The sequence below is a fragment of the Oncorhynchus masou genome, chromosome 13, assembly GCF_036934945.1.
Source record: "Oncorhynchus masou masou isolate Uvic2021 chromosome 13, UVic_Omas_1.1, whole genome shotgun sequence".
Classification (NCBI taxonomy): domain Eukaryota; kingdom Metazoa; phylum Chordata; class Actinopteri; order Salmoniformes; family Salmonidae; genus Oncorhynchus; species Oncorhynchus masou.
In genome coordinates, this window is record NC_088224.1 from 61,495,562 (window position 1) to 61,515,726 (window position 20,165).

At 42.6% G+C, this 20,165-nt stretch overlaps 1 protein-coding gene across 1 annotated transcript in view; it reads left to right on the plus strand.

Annotated features, from left to right (window-relative positions):
- The window catches only part of LOC135552777 (multiple epidermal growth factor-like domains protein 6), a 101,483-nt gene that overhangs the window by 54,359 nt on the left and 26,959 nt on the right, over positions 1-20,165 (plus strand). Inside the window, exons 9-22 of the mRNA XM_064984605.1 lie at positions 6,931-7,053; positions 7,417-7,554; positions 7,819-7,941; positions 8,154-8,276; positions 9,154-9,351; positions 9,465-9,596; positions 12,942-13,070; positions 13,569-13,697; positions 14,025-14,159; positions 14,441-14,575; positions 15,236-15,361; positions 17,285-17,413; positions 17,710-17,841; positions 18,305-18,433. Coding sequence (XP_064840677.1) covers positions 6,931-7,053; positions 7,417-7,554; positions 7,819-7,941; positions 8,154-8,276; positions 9,154-9,351; positions 9,465-9,596; positions 12,942-13,070; positions 13,569-13,697; positions 14,025-14,159; positions 14,441-14,575; positions 15,236-15,361; positions 17,285-17,413; positions 17,710-17,841; positions 18,305-18,433 — 1,881 coding nt within the window. The remainder of the gene's footprint in view (positions 1-6,930; positions 7,054-7,416; positions 7,555-7,818; positions 7,942-8,153; positions 8,277-9,153; positions 9,352-9,464; positions 9,597-12,941; positions 13,071-13,568; positions 13,698-14,024; positions 14,160-14,440; positions 14,576-15,235; positions 15,362-17,284; positions 17,414-17,709; positions 17,842-18,304; positions 18,434-20,165) is intronic.

Genomic DNA, 20,165 nt, shown 5'->3' on the forward strand with positions numbered 1-20,165 from the left:
ATGGACTCATGTCGCACTCTTGAGAGAAAAGACATGAGAGAAAAGGCAGTTGATAGCTTCGACTGGATGCTGTGTACAGGTTGCTGGTGTCATGACGTTGGCCTGATGGGGGAGGTTTATGACCCCCATAAATACCTTTCTCCTTTTCTCTCCCTCTACTCTATAGAGTTGACTCTAGTAAAGCCTTTGTTAACATTGAGAGAGAGTCTGGTGACGTCATAAAAGATGGGAAAACGAACCATATTTCGGTCATCCAACCAGTTGAAAATATGCGTTGGGACTTAATGAATATGATGTCAGTTCAGTTGGCGTCTGAGACATGATTACTGATGATAGGACGACATAAACTGTATCTTGGAAAATCTACACATTCTAGTTGTCAGATTCACATGGAATTGTGCAATTTAAATGAATAAATATGAAACTATTTGTGAAAAGATTAAATGTAATTTTTAGCTTCTTAATGAGAGGATGGTTTGTCAGAAGAACACCACTCTGCTCACTCAGAGGCCCCGCCCAAGTGAACAGACATGGGTTGTAAACTATGAAACACGCGTTAGCGCAGCAATTGTAGCCGTGGGAGGACGGACAGAGTATCTGTCTACCACACAATAACGTACATTCTTTAAAGGACAGCCAGGCCTCCCATCTACGACCAATCGATCGAAGCGCAGCTCAGAGTAAATATTTATTGCATTTTCCTTTTCCGAATGGGCGGCAATTTAGAATGCATAAGATACTGTATTTACGATAGCATAGCTTCTCCTTTTGTTACTCAGTCTTCCCGCTCTTTCATTCAAAACCCAACCCCCTTTCTTTGTGTAACCAGCCGCCATGTCGGTTCCGTCCCCTAGGGACGTTTTCCTTTATGACATAGTTTGTAATCAATGTATGATCCATTCTGGTTATATGCAATTCTGTGTGATTATTTAGGTATTTAGTAAATAAATAATTAAACCAAACTTTGTATAGCTGATTCAACATGTTAGCCAGGGTTCGTGAAGAATTTACAACTTTCAGATGAGATTAAATAAGGTGACGATTAAATATCGACTGCTATTGATGTTAAAGATTACTAGGTCTTTCTATTTGGAAGATAACAGCTCTATAAACATTACTTCGTGGTGCCCCGACTTTCTAGTTAATTACATTTACCCGATTAGCTTAGTCAGGTAATTTTAATTACAGAAAAATTACTTCATAGAATAGCATGTCATATCACTTATTCCGGCATAGCCAAAGACACGACACTGGCTTGGACTCAAGTCTCACGGTGGAAGTGGTGAAGGACCATACTGAACGCCATTGTTGCCATTACATCAGCCGGTTAGGGGGAGGGGGGTTGAAGTTCACAGTATTCTTGGTCAAATGATCCATTCCATGCATCTCTATACCATCTGTGGTCACCTTCGCCATAAACTCAAGAAAGGACAGACTAGAACAGCAGTTGGATTTAGGGCATTTATGATTCCGGAAATCCAGACAAATTATTTACTGTATGACATTATTACCACTACTATCAATGTTCTTAATAAAGATGTCTAAGACAAATGTCAAATAGAATAACAACACACAGTTGAAACTAATCTCCCTCCCTAATTGGTTTATCTTCTTGAAACTCCCCATCCCGGATCCGGGATCGTGACTAAAGCCTCAGGCTCATTAGCATAACACAACGTTAACGATTTCTGAAAATCGCAAATAAAATGAAAATAATGCGCCTACTCTCAAGCTTAGCCTTTTCTTAACAACACTGCCATCTCAGATTTTCAAAATATGCTTTTGAACCATAGCAATTCACTAATTTGTGTAAGAGTATGCTAAGCTAGCTTAGCATTTTGAGTAGCATTTAGCACGCAACATTTTCACAAAAACCAGATAACCAAATAAATAAAATCATTTACCTTTGAAGAGCTTCGGATGTTTTCAATGAGGAGACTCTCAGTTACATACCAAATGCGCAGTTTTTCCTGAAAGCGTCTGTGTGTAGGAGAAATCGCTCCGTTTTGTACATCACATTTGGCTACCGAAACGAACCGAAAATTCAGTCACCTACAACGTCAAACTTTTTCCGAATTAACTCCATAATATCAACCGAAACATGGCAAACGTTGTTTGGAATCAATCCTCAAGGTGTTTTTTCACATATCTCTTCATTGATATATCATTCGTGGAAGCCTGCATTCTTGTCTAAATTCCATGGAAAAATACTGGCAGCTGACTTTTGCGCACCAATTTCGGCGCAGGACACCGGGCGGACACCTGGTAAATGTGGTCTCTTATGGTCAATCTTCCAATGATATGCCTACAAATACGTCACAATGCTGCAGACACCTTGGGGAAACGACAGAAAGGGCAGACTTACTCCTCTCACATTCACAGCCATATAAGGAGACAATGGAAAACAGAGCCTCAAAAATCCTGCTCATTTCCTGGATGCCGTCTCATCTTGGTTTTGCCTGAAGCTCACGTTCTAGGGCACGCACAGAAAATATCTTTGCAGTTCTGGACACGTCAGAGTGTTTTCTTTCGAAAGCTATCAATTATATGCATAGTCGAGCATCTTTTTGTGACAAAATATCTTGTTTAAAACGGGAACGTTTTTCATCCAAAAATGAAATTGCGCCCCTAGAGTTTCAACAGGTTAAACTCCCCTATCATCTCACCGCAGAGATACAGGGTCAGGGAGTCAGAGGGACTTCTTCATATATCACTCGATACAATGGTAATTCCCCCTTTGGACACATGACTCACATCATCATCCATACATCCCAAAAAAACAACACTGCCTGTTAAATCAAAATAACAAATACAATTACACTGACAACCCTTGATGACTCCATCTTGACTTAATTCTATCCCATAAGTTCATGGTAAAATAGACTAGAGACAGGTGTCCCTCATTCAGGAGCAGCGCTCTCTCTCTGTCCTTCTCGTGTTCTCGAGTCACACATAGGACTCTTGATAAATTATAAACCTCTTCCTAATTATTCTTGTTTCCATATTACATTTAAATGTCATGCAATGTCTCCAGTCTTTCTAGTGAGGGTGATCAGGCCTCACCAGAAAGTCAGAACAGAGCTCAGTCAGCCCTATTAAGTGAGTGTTTGTTTCCCTGTCCCTCAGACATTATTTAAAGATATTTCAAACATTTCAAACATATTGTGTATCAGGTTTATATTTTGACTTTTATTAAGATAATTTACATGTGCAACCAAAACGGACAATAGAAACTTCCGAAAATGTAATTTGTGTGCCCTTTAAGGTGCATTCTTTCTAACCTTACAAGACCCCACACCATAAATCAAACAGAGAATTAACACCATAATAAATATTCATAACACGTGGGTTGTGTGTGGATGCTGGTGTGTGGGTGGTAAAAATCACAGGGTAAAAGCAAACAAAATTGCCAGGCCTTGCTTAATTTGGGAGCTCCCTTAACAGCTGGATCCGGGTACCTTTAACTGCTCTCCTAAGGCACTTGCCTAAGGAAGCCAAATTTCAGCTACTAGTGAGGATTCGTTCAATTAGTTACTTGCATGAACACAGAGCACAAACATAGAACACAGACACAGACATTGGTTATTAGAAAAGCACCAACATAACATTATCCATCACACTACTTAAGTCGTTTTTTAGATATCTGTACCTTACTATTTATATTTTTGACAACTTTTACTTTTACTTCACTACATTCCTAAAGACAATAATGTACCTTTTACTCCATACATTTTCCCTGACATCAAAAAAGGACTCGTTACATTTGAAATGCTTTTCAGAACAGGAAAATGGTCCAATTCACATACTTATCAAGACAACATTCCTGGCCATCCCTACTGCCTCTGATTTGTTGGACTCACTAAACACACGTTTAATTTGTAATGATGTCTGAGTGTTGGTGTGTGCCCCTGGCTATCCGTAAAATAAAATAAAAGTTTAATAATGCCTTCTAGTTTGCTTTATATAAGGAATTTGAAATTATTGTACTTTTCCTTTTGATACTTAAGTATATTTTAGCAATTACATTTACTTTTGATACTTAATTATATTTTAAACCCAATTCTTTTATACTTTTACTCAAGTAATATTTTACTGGGTGACATTCACTTTTACTTAAGTGATTTTGTATTAAATTATGTTTACATTTACTCAAGTATGAAAGTTGGGTACTTTTTTCACCACTGGTAAGAGCACACACAAATGTGGCTCCTGGGTGGCGCATTGGTCCAAGGCACGGCATTTCAGTGCTAGAGGTGCCACTACAGACCCTGGTTCGATTCTGTGCTCTATCACAACCGGACCTTGTCGGGAGTCTCATAGGGCTGTGCCCAATTGGCCCAGCATCGTCCGGGTTAAGGGAGGGTATGGCTGAGTTAGGCCATCACTGTAAATAAGAATTTGTTCTTAACTGACTTGCCTAGATAAATAAAGGTTACATTTTTTTAGCCAGTGCAATCAAAAAGTACTCAAACCCATTCACATTTTCCACATTTTGTTACATTGCAGCCTTATTCCAAAATAGATTTAAAATAGTTTTTTTCCCCTCATCAATCTAAACGCAATACCCCATAATTACAAAGCAAAAACAGGTTTTTAGACGTTTTTGCAAACTTGATCACGTTTACACAAGATTCAGACCCATTAACTCAGCCCCTTTGGCAGCGATTACAGCCTCGAGTCTTCTTGGGTATAACGCTATAAGCTTGACACACCTGTATTTTGGGAGTTTCTTCCATTCATCTCTGCAGATCTTCTCAAGCTCTGTCAGGTTGGATGGGGAGCATCGCTGCACAGCTATTTTCAGGTCTCTCCAGAGATGTTCGATCGTGTTCAAGTCCGGGTTCTGGCTGGGCCACTCAAGGACATTCAGAGACTCTTGCGTTGTCTTAGCTGTGTACTTAGGGTTGTTGTTCTGTTGGAAGGTGAACCTTTTGTCCCCAGTCTGAGTTCCTGAGCACTCTGGAGCAGGTTTTCATCAAGGATCTCTCTGTACTTTGCTCTATTGATCTTTCCCTTGATCCTAACTAGTCTCCCAGTCCCTGCTGCTGAAAAACATCCCACATCATGATGTAGCCACCACCATGCTTCACCGTAGGGATGGTATTGGCCAGGTGATGAGCGATGCCTGGTTTCCTCCTGACATGACGCTTGGCATTCATCAGACCAGAGAATTTTGTTTCTCATGGTCTGAGAGTCCTTTAGATGCTTTTTGGCAAACTTCAAGTGGGCGGTATGTGCCTTTTACAGAGGAGTGGCTTCCGTCTGGCCACTCGACATTAAAAGCCTGATTGGTGGAGTGCTGCGAAGTTGGTTGTCCTTCTGGAAAGTTCTTCCATCTCCAAAAAGGATCATTGGAGCTCTGTCAGAGTGACCAATGGGTTCTTGGTCACCTCCATGACCAAGGCCCTTCTCCCCTGATTGCTTAGTTTGGTCGGGCCAGTTCTAGGAAGAGACTTGGTGGTTCCAAACTTCTTCCATTTAAGAATGATGGAGGCCACTGTGTTCTTGGGGACCTTCAATGCTGCGGACATTTTTTTGGTACCTTCCCCAGATCTGTGCTTCGGCAGAATCCTGTCTCTGAGCTGTACGGACAATTCCTTCGACATCATGGCTTGGTTTTTGCTCCGACATGCACTATCAACTGTGGAACCTAATATAGACAGAAGTGTGCCTTTCCAAATCATGTCCAATCAATTGAACTTACCACAGGTGGACTCCAGTCAAGTTGTGGAAACATCTTAAGGATGATCAATGGAAACAGGATGCATATGAGCTCAATTTTAAGTCTCATAGCAAAGGGTCGGAATACTTACGTTAATATTATAAATTATAAATGTTAGAAATTTGTTAACATAAAAAAAACTGTTTTTGCTTGGTTATTATGGGGTATTGTATGTGTAGATTGATGAGGACATTTTGAATAAGGCTGTAACGTGAAAGGGTCTGAATACTTTCCGAAAGTATGTCTGGAAATGCACACACACACACACACACACACACACACACACACACACACACACACACACACACACACACACACACACACACACACACACACACACACACACACACACACACACACACACACACAAACTGACGTTCTCATATTTCAATACGCTGTTACATGCAGACAACCTTCCCAGAAATGTCCTAGAGTGAAAGAGACTTTTCCGAACTTGTCTATAAATCCACCCTGAATCCTCTTAAGAAAGCAAGTCTAGCCCTCATTGGTCACGGAAAAACCATAGCCATCACCTCTATCCGTCTCATGAACTTTCTCACTTTTCCACACTCGTGTAAAGCAACATGTGAACATTGAGTTTTAATGGTGGTTTAACTGAGACTCCGGTAATGTAAACGTTTGTTATTCTCCAAAATCAGTGCACCTGGACAAAACAAAGGTGGCATTCATCAGAGAGTTGCCTTTGTCCCGGGGCCATTAGAGCTGAGGCTCTATGACCCGGCCCTCTGGGGCCGTATGTACCATGACTGTGTGTGTGGGGCCTTAAGCTGATTAACGCTATGGCTGGATGTATACAACTATAACATGGGGTGGCTAGAAGGCTATAGGTTCAGGTTCAGGCAACTTCATTAAACACAACATTCTGTGTGTGTGTGTGTGCGTGCTTGCTTGTGTGCGTGCCTTTGTGTGTGTGCGCATGTGTGTGTTTGCGGTACGCTTCATAATCACTAAGAGCAGCCCACCACCATGCCTGTGCTCTAGCATTACTATGACGAAAAGTCACTCACCCACATGTCAAGTGGTACAAAATGCAATTTTTGAACCAGAAGCACTTTTCCCCTCGGAACCTCATTCATAGCCTCATATGAATAAAAATGATTACTCCACGGATCCCTGTAATGTAATCTCTACCTGTGCTATGGAACTGTGTCCTATTGACTTACAGTATATCATGCTATCTTTTGTAGACATAGATGAGTGCAGCTCAGGCCAGGCCATATGTGCCCATCGCTGTGTCAACACCCGGGGCTCCTTCAGCTGTGTGTGTAACCCTGGCTTTGAGCTGGGCGCTGACGGAAAACAGTGCTACCGTGAGTATACATAATCATTTACATTAGAGTCAATTAGCAGATGCTCTTCTTACCCAAAGCAACTTTACAATCAGTAAATTCAACTGAAGCAGGCAAAATCACAGTTGCATAGCAACATAGTTGAGGCCAATTGTTTTTTTCTGACCATGAAGAAGTCTGGTCCCTTGTCGTAGGCTTATAACAAAGGTCAGGAGTAGTTAGTCCTGGTCAGGTGACATGATAAGGAAAAATATCTGACCCTAATTGTAGTATGTTCTTGTGAAGCTAATGTGTGAGTGATGGCTAATGTTTTGGTTTATTGCAAACGGATACTGTTGTTGGGTGCCATCCTTCACTTGACTGGTTGTATCCTCCTATTTGCAGGTATTGAGATGGAGATCGTGGACAGCTGTGAGAAGAACAACGGAGGATGCTCCCACCACTGTGAACACACCACCAACGGACCCCTCTGCTCCTGTAACCAAGGATACCAACTGGCTGAGGGCAGGAAGACCTGTGTTGGTAGGTACTCTCTGTTGGGTCATCATTGTTGAAGCCCAGAGGTTTTCCTGGTCAGGTCAGAACGTAAGGAAAGACTCCTGGTTATAGTCATTCTCTGTCTCTACGATAAGTATAGAAGCAACAGATCAAACATGGGCCTTTTCTGAAACAGGTAGGGATTATTAGGACTTCAAATGCCCTTTTTCAATTTCCGTTCCAAAATGTCTTTAAATATTTTCCTTTGCGTGACCAAATGAACAATCATCTTTTGTTGCATATCCCCAGACAGTGATGAGTGTGAGAGTGGGGAGGCGTGCTGCAGTCAGTTCTGTAAGAACAACCCAGGGGGCTATGAGTGCAGCTGCCAGGCTGGTTATAGGCTCCACGCAGACGGCTGTGGCTGCAATGGTAAGAGGACAATACGTTGACCATTATCCACTCATTATCTAGGTCCAAATTGACTCTGGATTGAGTTTACAGTATTTTATAAGACAGGGATGATTATGCATTGACAGTGTCTAAAAACTCATTGTTCTAGTTTTGATAATGTAAATAGAATACACTTGAAAAGTACCGTGTTAATTTTCAAAGTACTTCCTTTTGTTCTGTGGTCTTGTCAGACATTGATGAGTGCCTGGCAGAGAGTTCTGTCTGTGAACACTACTGTGTGAACACCCTGGGGACCTACGAGTGTTTCTGCAGACTGGGCTTCCGTCTGGACCACGACCACAGAGCCTGCATCCGTGAGTACTATTTGATCATAATATTATACTGTACTATGCTATGCTATGCTATACTATACTATACTATACTATACTATACTATACTATACTATACTATATACTTTAGTATGCTCTAATTTCACAGGGAATGTGTGTACATTGTCTTTAAACGTGTAAACGTAACTCTGAGAGACATTTGTGAGGTTTTCTAACAGTAGACTATAGTAATGATGCAATCACTTTAAGTATTCAGATGAATGTAATGTAAATGATAGTATAGTATAATACAGTATAGTATAGTTAGATGTAATGTAAATGATAGTATAGTATAATACAGTATAGTATAGTTAGATGCCATGTAAATGATAGTATAGTATAGTGTAATACTTTAGTATAGTTAGATGTATTGTAAATTATAGTATAGTATAAAACAGTATAGTATAGTTAGATGTAATGTAAATGATAGTATAGTATAATACAGTATAGTATAGTTAGATGCAATTTAAATGATAGTATAGTAAAAAACAGTATAGTATAGTTAGATGTAATGTAAATGATAGTATAGTATAATACAGTATAGTATAGTTAGATGTAATGTAAATGACAGTATAGTATAATACAGTATAGTATAGTTAGATGTAATGTAAATGATAGTATAGTATAATACAGTATAGTATAGTTAGATGTCATGTAAATGATAGTATAGTATAATACAGTATAGTATAGTTAGATGTCATGTAAATGATAGTATAGTATAATACAGTATAGTATAGTTAGATGTCATGTAAATGATAGTATAGTATAATACAGTATAGTATAGTTAGATGTAATGTAAATATGATCAATGTGAATGTGTTCTGAGTGTCTCCTCTCCACCTGTCTGTCTGTCCCAATGCAGCGCTGTACGACAGTGACCTGGATGACGATGAAGAGGAGGATGATGCAGATGAGGATCTGGAAGTGCACCGGTTACCAGATCTGCTGTTCCGACAGACCCCTCAGCTCCTGCAGTACACTGCAGCCCTGCACTCACCCTATGGTGAAGACCAGGAGGAAGAGGCACAGAGAGGGGAACTCACCCTGGTCAGCCACATAGGTAGCAAATCAGTGCTTACATACATGTCTGGTTGATGCTCAATGTGACATATGTGGCAAAAACTGTAAATCACGCCATGGTTTTACAGGACTATGTGTGTGTGTGTGTCTCAGTGTGTCTAGATGATTCCTTCGGGGATGACTGTGGTGTGAGCTGTGCTGACTGTGAGAACGGAGCAGTGTGTGGTGCGGACAGAGAACACTGTGAATGTACACCTGGATGGACTGGCGTCATCTGCAACGAGAGTAAGTCGCTCTCCTCTTCTCTCCCCAGCTTCTCTTATTATCACTGTAACCCTTGGAAGTCATCTATCACTTGATAGAGTTTCAGTGTTATTCAGTGTCTATTATTGAGCAGGCAGTTATTTGGTTGGTTAGTCCTCGGGGTTAGGTATTTGAACCCAGATCTGGCCTGGAGACAGGCCAAGTCCACAACAGACAGAATACATCTCCCAGGTCAGGGTTGTTAGAAAGAGGCCAGAAGCCATTGTTTCACAACTAAGCATGATTATTGAGTGTCTTTGGGCTTGACCTGAACCAGGGATATAATTCTGAGTGGAATGTGGGGATAAATCCAAAACCATCAGTCATTTTTATACATTTAAACATCCTCCTTTGGACTAGTGTTCAAATTCACACCAAGAAGAGTTACATTATGATGAATCCATTTTACCTGACCAGTGGGGAAGATTGAAAACGTAGCAGAGAATGGCCATTTTAGTCATCTTATTAGGTTTTCATTGTTAGCTTGGAAAGAAGACAACTACAATGTTTCCATCCTTAATGTTATTATACACTGAGCATACAAAATATTAAGAACACCTTCCTACTATTGAGTTGCAGCCCCCCACTCCTTTTGCCCTCAGAACAGCCTCCATTTGTCGGGTCATGGACTCTCCAAGGTGTCAAAAGCGTTCCACAGTGATGCTGGCTCATGTTGACTCCAATGCTTCCCACAGTCGTGTCAAGTTGACTGGATGTCCTTTGGGTGGTGGACCATTCTTTATACACACAGGTCTCACGCCCTGACCTTAGAGCTTTTTATCTCTCTATTTTTGTTTGGTCAGGGTGTGATTTTGGTGGGCATTCTATGTTCTTCTTTCTATGTTTTTGTATTTCTTTGTTTTGTCCGGGTATGGTTCTCAATCAGGGACAGCTGTCTACCGTTGTCTCTGTTTGGGAACCATACTTAGGTAGCTTTTTCCCACAGGGTTTTTGTGGGTAGTTAATTTCTGTTTAGTGTTTTGCACCTTTCAGGTCTGTTTTGGTTATTCCCTTTGTTATTTTGTTATAGTGTTCAGTTTTAATAAAGAAAGCATGAACACTTACCACGCTGCGCTTTGGTCCGAGGATTCCTCTTCTTCAGACGATGAATACCGTTACAACAGGAAACTGTTGAGCGTGCAGAATTGCATTTCTTGACACAAACCAGTACACCTGGCACCTACTACCATACCCGATTCAAAAGAACTTAAATATTTTGTCTTGCCCATTCACCCTCTGAATGGCACACATACCCAATCCATGTCTGAATTGTCTCAAAGCTTAAAATATCTCTTTAACCTGTCTTCTCCCCTTCATCTACACTGATTGAAGTGGATTTAATGTAACAAGTGACATCAATAAGAGATCATAGTTTTCACCTGGATTTACCTGGTCAATCTGCGGGAGGCAGAGCGTTGGGCAAGTAACCAAAAGGTTGCTGGTTTGAATTCCCGAGCTGGCAAGGTGGAAAAATCTGCAGTTCTGTCCTCGAGCAAGGCAGTTAACCCCCAGCAATAACTGCTCCATGGGCGCCGATGACGTTGATTATGGAAGCCGCTCGCACCTCTCTGATTCAGAGGGGTTGGGTTAAATCTGGAAGACACATTTTGGTTTAAGGCATTCAGTTGTGCAACTGACTAGGTATCCTCTTCCCTATGTCATGGAAAGAGCAGGTGTTCATAACCTACACTCGGAAAGTATTCAGACCTATGAACATTTTCTACATTTTGTTACGTTACAGGCTTATTATAAAATTGTTTATAAAAAAAAATGTTTTAAGCAATATACACACAATACCCCATAATGTGAAAACAGGTTTAGATTTTTTTGCAAATGTATTAAAAATAAAATGCAGAAATACCTTTATTTACATAGATATTCGGATGCTTGGGGAAGGGTACCAAAACATTTCGGCAGCATTGAAGGTCCCCAAGAACACAGTGGCCTCCATCATTCTTAAATGGAAGAAGTTTGGAACTACAAAGAATCTTCCTAGAGCTGGCCGCCTGGACAAACTGGGCATTTGGGAGAGAAGGGCCTTGGTCAGGGAGGTGAAGTTCCTCTTGGGAGATAGGAGAACCTTCCAGAAGGACAACCATCTCTGCAGCACTCCACCAATCAAGCCTTTATGGTAGAGTGGCCAGACTGAAGCCACTCCTCAGTAAAAGGCACATGACAACCCGCTTGGAGTTTGTCAAAAGGCGCTTAAAGACTCTCAGACCATGAGAAAGAATATTCTCTGGTCTGATGAAACCAAGATTGAACTCTTTGGCCTAAATGCTAAGCGTCATGTCTGGAGGAAACCATCCCTACGATGAAGCATGGTGGTGGCAGCATCATGCTGTGGGGATGTTTTTCAGTGCAGGGACTGGGAGACTTGTCAGGATTGAGGCAAAGATGAACGGAGTAAAGTACAGAGAGATTCTTGATGAAAACCTGCTCCAGAGCACCCAGGACCTCAGACTGGGGCGAAGGTTCACCTTCCAACAACACAACGACCCTAAGCACACAGCCAAGACAATGCAGGAGTGGCTTTGGGACAAGTCTCTGAATGTCCTTGAGTGGCTCACTCAGAGCCCGGAATTGAACCCGATCGAACATCTCTGGAGAGACTTGAAAATAGCTGTTCAGCAACGCTCCCCATCCAACCTGACAGAGCTTGAGAGGATCTGCAGAGAAGAATGGGAGAAACCCCCCAAATACAGGTGTGCTAAGCTTGTATACCCAAGAAGATTCGAAGCTGTAATCACTGCCAAAGGTGCTTCAACAAAGAGTGCTTCAACAAAGCACAGAGTAAAAGGTCGGAATACTTATGTAAATGTGATATTTTTGTTTTTAATTTTTAATTTATTAACAAACATTTTTTTTTAATCTGTTTTTGCTTCGTCATTATGGGGTATTGTGTGTAGATTGAGAAGGAAAAAAATAGAATTTAATCCATTTTAGAATAAGGCTGTAACCTAACAAAATGTGGAAAAAGTCAAGGGGTCTGAGTACTTTCCGAAGACATTGTATATAGACATGCTATTGCATTTTGTATGACAACATTTGTTAGATATGGGAAGGCAGTGCTGTGTATGTCTGGATCCGAAGTGTGACATGGAATGTTGACTGGCTTTGACTGAACCCATTTAGAAGGTCCAGCTGGGTTGTGTGTGGTAATTGCTACACAAGCGGTGTTGGATTAATGTGGGAAACGCAAAAAGCTAAGACCCTCATGTGGAGAAGATAATAGAAAAGTAGAGTTAGAATGTCTCTCAATATCAATCTCTCTCTCTCAAATCTCTCTCTTGCTCAGCCCACCAACCCTCTCTCTCTCCCTCCCAGCTTGTCCAGTGGGGACCTATGGACAGGCCTGTAACAGCCTATGTCGTTGCCAGAACGGGGGCTCCTGTGAACCAGTAACTGGGAGGTGTATTTGCCCACCGGGGGTGCAGGGCCAGCTCTGTGAGGACGGTAGGGACTGACACACACACACACACACACACACACACACACACCACACACGCACGCACGCACGCACGCACGCACGCACACACACACACACACACACACACACACACACACACACACACACACACACACACACACACACACACACACACACACACCCCCCAGCATTCAGCCGACTGCTCCCCCACAGGGATCCAAACACAGCACATTTTCTTCCTTGTTTCTGTCCCTTCAGTAGCCCACCACTCATCTCCCCTCCTCCCCACTGCATGGTTTTATGTCACTCCATGTCACAGCTCCACCAAGTCCAGACACAGACCAGTCACCTTGCCTTAAGTGGCTAAGTGCCAGATCCGTTTGTGCTGTCTCGTCAATGTGACAATGACCATAGAAGTTTGCAAGACATCACAAACAGATTGGGGACCAAGCTACATGCTGGAAGGGCAAAATCTGGTCTAACCACATGTGCAACTCTTCTGTGTCTTGTTGACATGTTGACAGGTTGCCCACAAGGATACTTTGGGAAACACTGTAGGCGGAGGTGTAACTGCCCCAACAACGGGCGCTGCCACCGTCTCTATGGAGCCTGCCTGTGTGCCCCAGGGCTGTACGGGCGCTTCTGCCACCTGCGTGAGTACCCATATCCTCTAGACTACAGTACCCAGCAGCCACTATGACTGACATCTTAATGTAGTACAGCAGTGTCATTCAGCCGACATCTTGAAGCTTTTGTCCTAGCTTGATTCAACTAATAAACTGAACATCAACCACCTGTTCAGTTGAATCAGGTGTCTTAGTACTGGTCTGGAACAAAATCCTGCACTGCCTAAGTGTGTCTCTTGGACCAGATTTTAGGAACACTGCAGTAGTGATAGATGAAGAAAATGATGTCAATTCCCTTTCCGTAGCTTTATTCCTGATCCTAGAGTTGTAGTGAGAGTACCTTCTCTTCTCCAGCTTGTCCCAGGTGGACTCACGGTGTTGGCTGCTCTGAGGAGTGTGACTGTGATCTGGAACATTCCCTGGGCTGCCATCCCAAGAACGGGACCTGTCTGTGCAAACCTGGCCACCATGGCTCTCAGTGTCAGCAAGGTAAGCTGTTCTGGCTCAGACAATACAGTACACAGATATTGAGGTTATTGAAAAATAAAACTTATATGGTTGTCTGGATGATAGTGAAGCTCCTCCCGTGTGTGTGTGTGTGTGTGTGTGTGTGTGTGTGTGTGTGTGTGTGTGTGTGTGTGTGTGTGTGTGTGTGTGTGTGTGTGTGTGTGTGTGTGTGTGTGTGTGTGTGTGTGTGTGTGTGTGTGTGTGTGTGTGTGTGTGTGTGTGTGTGTGTGTGTGTGTGTGTGTGTGTGTATGTGCCTCTCCAGAGTGTGATCCAGGGTTCTATGGTAGTGGCTGTTGGCAGCAGTGTGACTGTACAGTTGGGGAGACCTGTGACCCTAGGAGTGGAGAGTGCACCCGGAGGTGTCCTGCAGGGCTCCATGGGAACTTGTGTCAGCTGGGTGAGCCAATCCCCCTGTGGAGGAGACTCCCCAACCACAATGCATGCACCTAGGGACAGGAGTGTTTCCTGGTCTGTTCAGGAACAACTCCTGACCTTACATTCTGAGAGAGCACTTTTGTATTGTTCCCTCATGCATGTGGAAATATTAATGGGTGTGTGAGTGTGTGAGCGCCTGCGTGCTTGTACGTACGTGTGTGCGTGTGTGTATTAGTTTGCTCAAAAGGTTTCAATTGTGTTCCTCTTCTGGCAGCTTGCTCTACCGACCAGTGAACCGTTTCAGTGGCTTTCGTCTCTCCTTTGCGCCAGAGATATTGAAGAACGTTCAGGAGCTCTGTTTAAATTATAACTCGGTCTCCCTACAGACTGGCCAAGATAACATGGAGGGGTTATTTTAGACCTAATGCATCGTCCAGACCTCCAGGAGGGTCCCTTTATTAAAGCAAACAAATCATCCATCTCTTTAGGGTTTTGTTTCGCTTTGAATTGACGTGAGGTTGTGAGAAGTGGCAATGCAACATCAGTTCACTTTGAGCTTACCTTGCTGCTGCACACGATCCCAGTGAGGGAGATACACGGGAAATGAAAAAAGGTTTGTGTAACCCTTTCTCTCTGTCTCTCTCTCCCTCCATCATTCCGTCCTCTGTGTATCTGTATGTAGCCTGCAGTGCTGGTCAGTTCGGGGAGAAGTGCCTCCGGACGTGTGTGTGTGGAGGAGAACCCTGTGACCCCATGACAGGAGAGTGTATCTGCCCTGTTGGGAAGACAGGAAAGGCCTGTCAACAAGGTAGTTAGAATGCTTCATAACTCATTATTTCATACCTGTATTACTGTTAAAATGTATTATCACTCATTATCATACTGTATTTATATTTCACTTAAATCTCATACTGTTTCTTCCATATTGTCCCTCACTGTTTTTCAAATCTGGGGATCTACATTCAAACAGTACAGTACAGTCGTGGCCCAAAGTTTTGAGAATGACACAAATATTAATTTTCACAAAGTTTGCTGCTTCGGTGTCTTTAGATATTTTTGTCAGATGTTACTATGAAATACTGAAGTATAATTCTAAGCATTTCATAAGTGTCAAAGGCTTTTATTGACAATTACATGAAGTTGATGCAGAGTCAATATTTGCAGTGTTGACCCTTCTTTTTCAAGACCTCTGCAATCCGCCCTGGCATGCTGTCAATTAACTTCTGGGCCACACTGATGGCAGCCCATTCTGCATAATCAATGATTGGAGTTTGTCATAATTTGTGTGTTTTTGTTTGTCCACCCTCCTCTTGAGGATTAACCACAAGTTCTCAATGAGATTAAGGTCTGGGGAGTTACCTGGCCATGGACCCAAAATATAGATGTTTTGTTCCCCGAGCTACTGAATTATCACTTTTGCCTTATGGCAAAAGTGCTGGAAAAGGCATTGTTCGTCACCAAACTGTTCCTGGATGGTTGGGAGAAGTTGCTCTCGGAGGATGTGTTGGTGCCATTCTTTATTCATGGCTGTGTTCTTAGGCAAAATTGTGAGCGAGCCCACTCCCTTGGCTGTGAAGCAACCCCACACATGAATGGTCTCAGGATGCTTTACTGTTGGCATGCGTGCAGATGCACTCACACCTGCCTTCTGCCATTCCTGAGCAAGCTCTGTAGTGGTGGTGCCCCGATCCAGCAGCTGAATCAACTTTAAGAGACGGTCCTGGCACTTGCTGGACTTTCTTGGGCACCCTGAAGCCTTCTTCACAACAATTGAACCGCTCTCCTTGAAGTTCTTAATGATCTGATAAATGGTTGATTTAGGTGCAATCTTACTGGCAGCAATATCCTTGCCTGTGAAGCCCTGTGCAAAGCAATGATGTCGGCACGTGTTTCCTTGCAGGTAACCATGGTTGACAGAGGACGAACAATGATTCCAAGCACCACCCTCTTTTTGAAGCTTCCAGTCTGTTATTCAAACTCAATCAGCATGACAAAGTGATCTCCAGCCTTGTCCTCGTCAACACTCACACCTGTGTTAACGAGAGAATCACTGACATGATATCAGCTGGTCCTTTTGTGGCAGGGCTGAAATGCAATGGAAATGTTTTTTGGGGATTCAGTTCATTTGCATGGCAAAGAGGGACTCTGCAATTAATTGCAATTCATCTGATCACTCTTCATTCTGGAGTATATGCAAATTGCCATCATACAAACTGAGGCAGCAGACTTTGCGAAAATTAATATTTGTGTCATTCTCTAAACTTTTGGCCACGACTGTAGTATTGGAAGACATCGGTCCACCAATCAGACCTGCCCTTCATCTATTTTAAACCTTTGACCTGAAGTCAGTTAAACTATGTGGTCTTGATGGTCATACAACTCAATTAGGGCGTATCCTGACCAAATGGCCTGACCACCAAAACTGGTCAATAGCTATAGCCCTGAGTTTTCCCTCCCCCCGTAGACTGCCCAGAGGGATTATGGGGGTTGAAGTGCCAGTTCCTATGTAGAGCGTGTGATAACGGAGCTTCCTGCAACAAGCAGACAGGAGTCTGTAACTGCAACCCTGGGTACACAGGACAACACTGCCAGACTGGTGAGGGAAACAAATAAACAGAGATAGCCTTCAGTCTTGCTAAAGTGAGGATCGAAAGGAAAGAGACTGCGAGGGAGAAAGACCTTAAGATAATACTGTGTTATATTTCACCCGGACTATTCCTCTGCTCAACAGTGTGTCCAACAGGGTCCTATGGGCCAGGCTGTGTGAGCACCTGTGTCTGTCACCCTGATGCCAGCTGTGACCATGTCACCGGACACTGCATCTGTCCCCCAGGCCGAACAGGACACGTCTGCACTAAGCGTAAGCACCACCATCACACATACAGCGTGACTGATCAGACTTCACCACACCCTGACTCTCACCGATACGTCAGTCACACATACACACACACACACACACACACACACACACACACACACACACACACACACACACACACACACACACACACACACACACAGACACACACACACACACACACACACACACACACACACACACACACACACACACACACACACACACACACACACACACACACACACACACACACACAGTAGTTTTCTTTACCATCCTGTGTGTGTGTGTCTCCACAGCCTGTGAGGAGGGGTCATGGGGCTCTGGGTGCTCCAACAGGTGCCAGTGTGCAGACCGAGCCCTGATTTGTGATGCTGTGACTGGACACTGTGTGTGTGAGGCTGGCTTCACTGGAGACCACTGTGAACAGAGTAAGATATTTCTTTGGAAATACTGCCATCTTTAGGTAATACACTGTAACACATCTTTGGACCAGATCAAATCAAATGTTATTGGTCACATACACACATTTAGCAGATGTTATTGCAGGTGTAGCGAAAGTGTTCTACAGATGTAGGATCTTCATTTGATCACTCTTTTGTTGCTAAGAATTTTCCGGTACCACAGGAAATGCAGATGAGCTTTGTGATTTACAAATTCACTGAAAACCCACACTAACACACAATTATATTAATAATATTGCACTTTTCATGTAGCTTACCTTTGGCCAGCTAATAGTCTAACCATCAATCAAGCAAAATTAGGGACTAAACGTTAATATCCCGTTATTTGCCGTGACAAAAAACATGTCCTCACAGCAGCAAATGTGTATATATTCTGGCTAGTGATATCTCTGTCTGATGTTGTCCATGTGTCTCTACCATGTTCCCCCAGAGTGTGTGGAGGGCAGCTATGGTTTGGGCTGTGCCCTGGACTGTCAGTGTCAGCACGGGGCTCTGTGTGACCATGTGAGTGGAGCCTGCACCTGCTCCTCTGGATGGACCGGAAGCTTCTGTGAGAAAAGTAAGACTTGTGAAAAAATGGCATATTCATTACTTTTCAGTTTCTTTGAGATTCATTGAGACAAGCGTAGTTTTGTACACCTGAATTATTTGAGCTAAGTACCAGGAACAATCCATTGTCACCAAATAGTTAGGTAGCCTAGCGTGTTGGGCCAGTAACCAAAATGTCGGTCACTAACCAAATTTTATCTCTCTAAAATAAAATAAAATTACCTTACAATATATTTAAAACAAAATCAGGCCTGTCTTTTCACTAGCCCATGTCATGGTAAAATAATAAAAAATAATAGCTCTCTCTTTCACGGTGCGTTTTTAATTAAAAAGTTGCTTCAGAAGAATTTCTGAAAATTGAAATATCGCGTTTTGAAATCAAACCCTTCATTTATAGGGATACAGGTAGCCTAGCGGTTAACAGTGTTGGGCCAGTAACCGAAAGGCTGCTACTTCAAATCCCCAAGCCGATGAGGTGGAAAAATCTGTCAATGTGCCCTTGAGCATGGCACTTAACCCTAATTGTGCCTGTAAGTCGCTCTGGATAAGCGTGTCTGTTAAATTAATTCATACCAGGCTGTAAAATAAAGCATAACTTATGGTCTCTTCTATTGGTCTAGTAATGAAAGTTCAAGTAGAGAAACCACTCAGAATTCACAAACCACCACCCAGTTCTGTGACTAGTGTAACAATATACAGCTAGCTATAAAACAGACCTCTACACGGAGGAGAGATGAATCTGAATGAATCTGGTGTCAAGCTGTCTGAAGCGCTTCGATTAAATATGAGTAAGTAATACACTTCTGTTGTGGGACTATTGTCAGTGGTGGAAATAGTACCCAATTGTCATACTTGAGTAAAAGTAAAGATTCCTTAATAGAAAATGACTCAAGTAAAAGTGAAAGCCACCCAGTAAAATATTAATTGAGTAAAAGTCTAAAAGTATTTGGTTTTAAATATACAGTGCCTTGCGAAAGTATTCGGCCCCCTTGAAATATATGACCTTTTGCCACATTTCAGGCTTCAAACATAAAGATGTAAAACTGTATTTATTTGTGAAGAATCAACAACAAGTGGGACACAATCATGAAGTGGAACAACATTTATTGGATATTTCAAACTTTTTTAACAAATCAAAAACTGAAAAATTGGGCGTGCAAAATTATTCAGCCCCCTTAAGTTAATACTTTGTAGCGCCACCTTTTGCTGCGATTACAGCTGTAAGTCGCTTGGGGTATGTCTCTATCAGTTTTGCACATCGAGAGACTGACATTTTTTCCCATTCCTCCTTGCAAAACAGCTCGAGCTCAGTGAGGTTGGATGGAGAGCATTTGTGAACAGCAGTTTTCAGTTCTTTCCACAGATTCTCGATTGGATTCAGGTCTGGACTTTGACTTGGCCATTCTAACACCTGGATATGTTTATTTTTGAACCATTCCATTGTAGATTTTGCTTTATGTTTTGGATCATTGTCTTGTTGGAAGACAAATCTCCGTCCCAGTCTCAGGTCTTTTGCAGACTCCATCAGGTTTTCTTCCAGAATGGTCCTGTATTTGGCTCCATCCATCTTCCCATCCATTTTAACCATCTTACCTGTCCCTGCTGAAGAAAAGCAGGCCCAAACCATGATGCTGCCACCATCCCCACTGTCAAACATGGTGGTGGCAGCATCATGGTTTGGGCCTGCTTTTCTTCAGCAGGGATGAGTGATGAGCTGTGTTGCTTTTACGCCAAACATAACG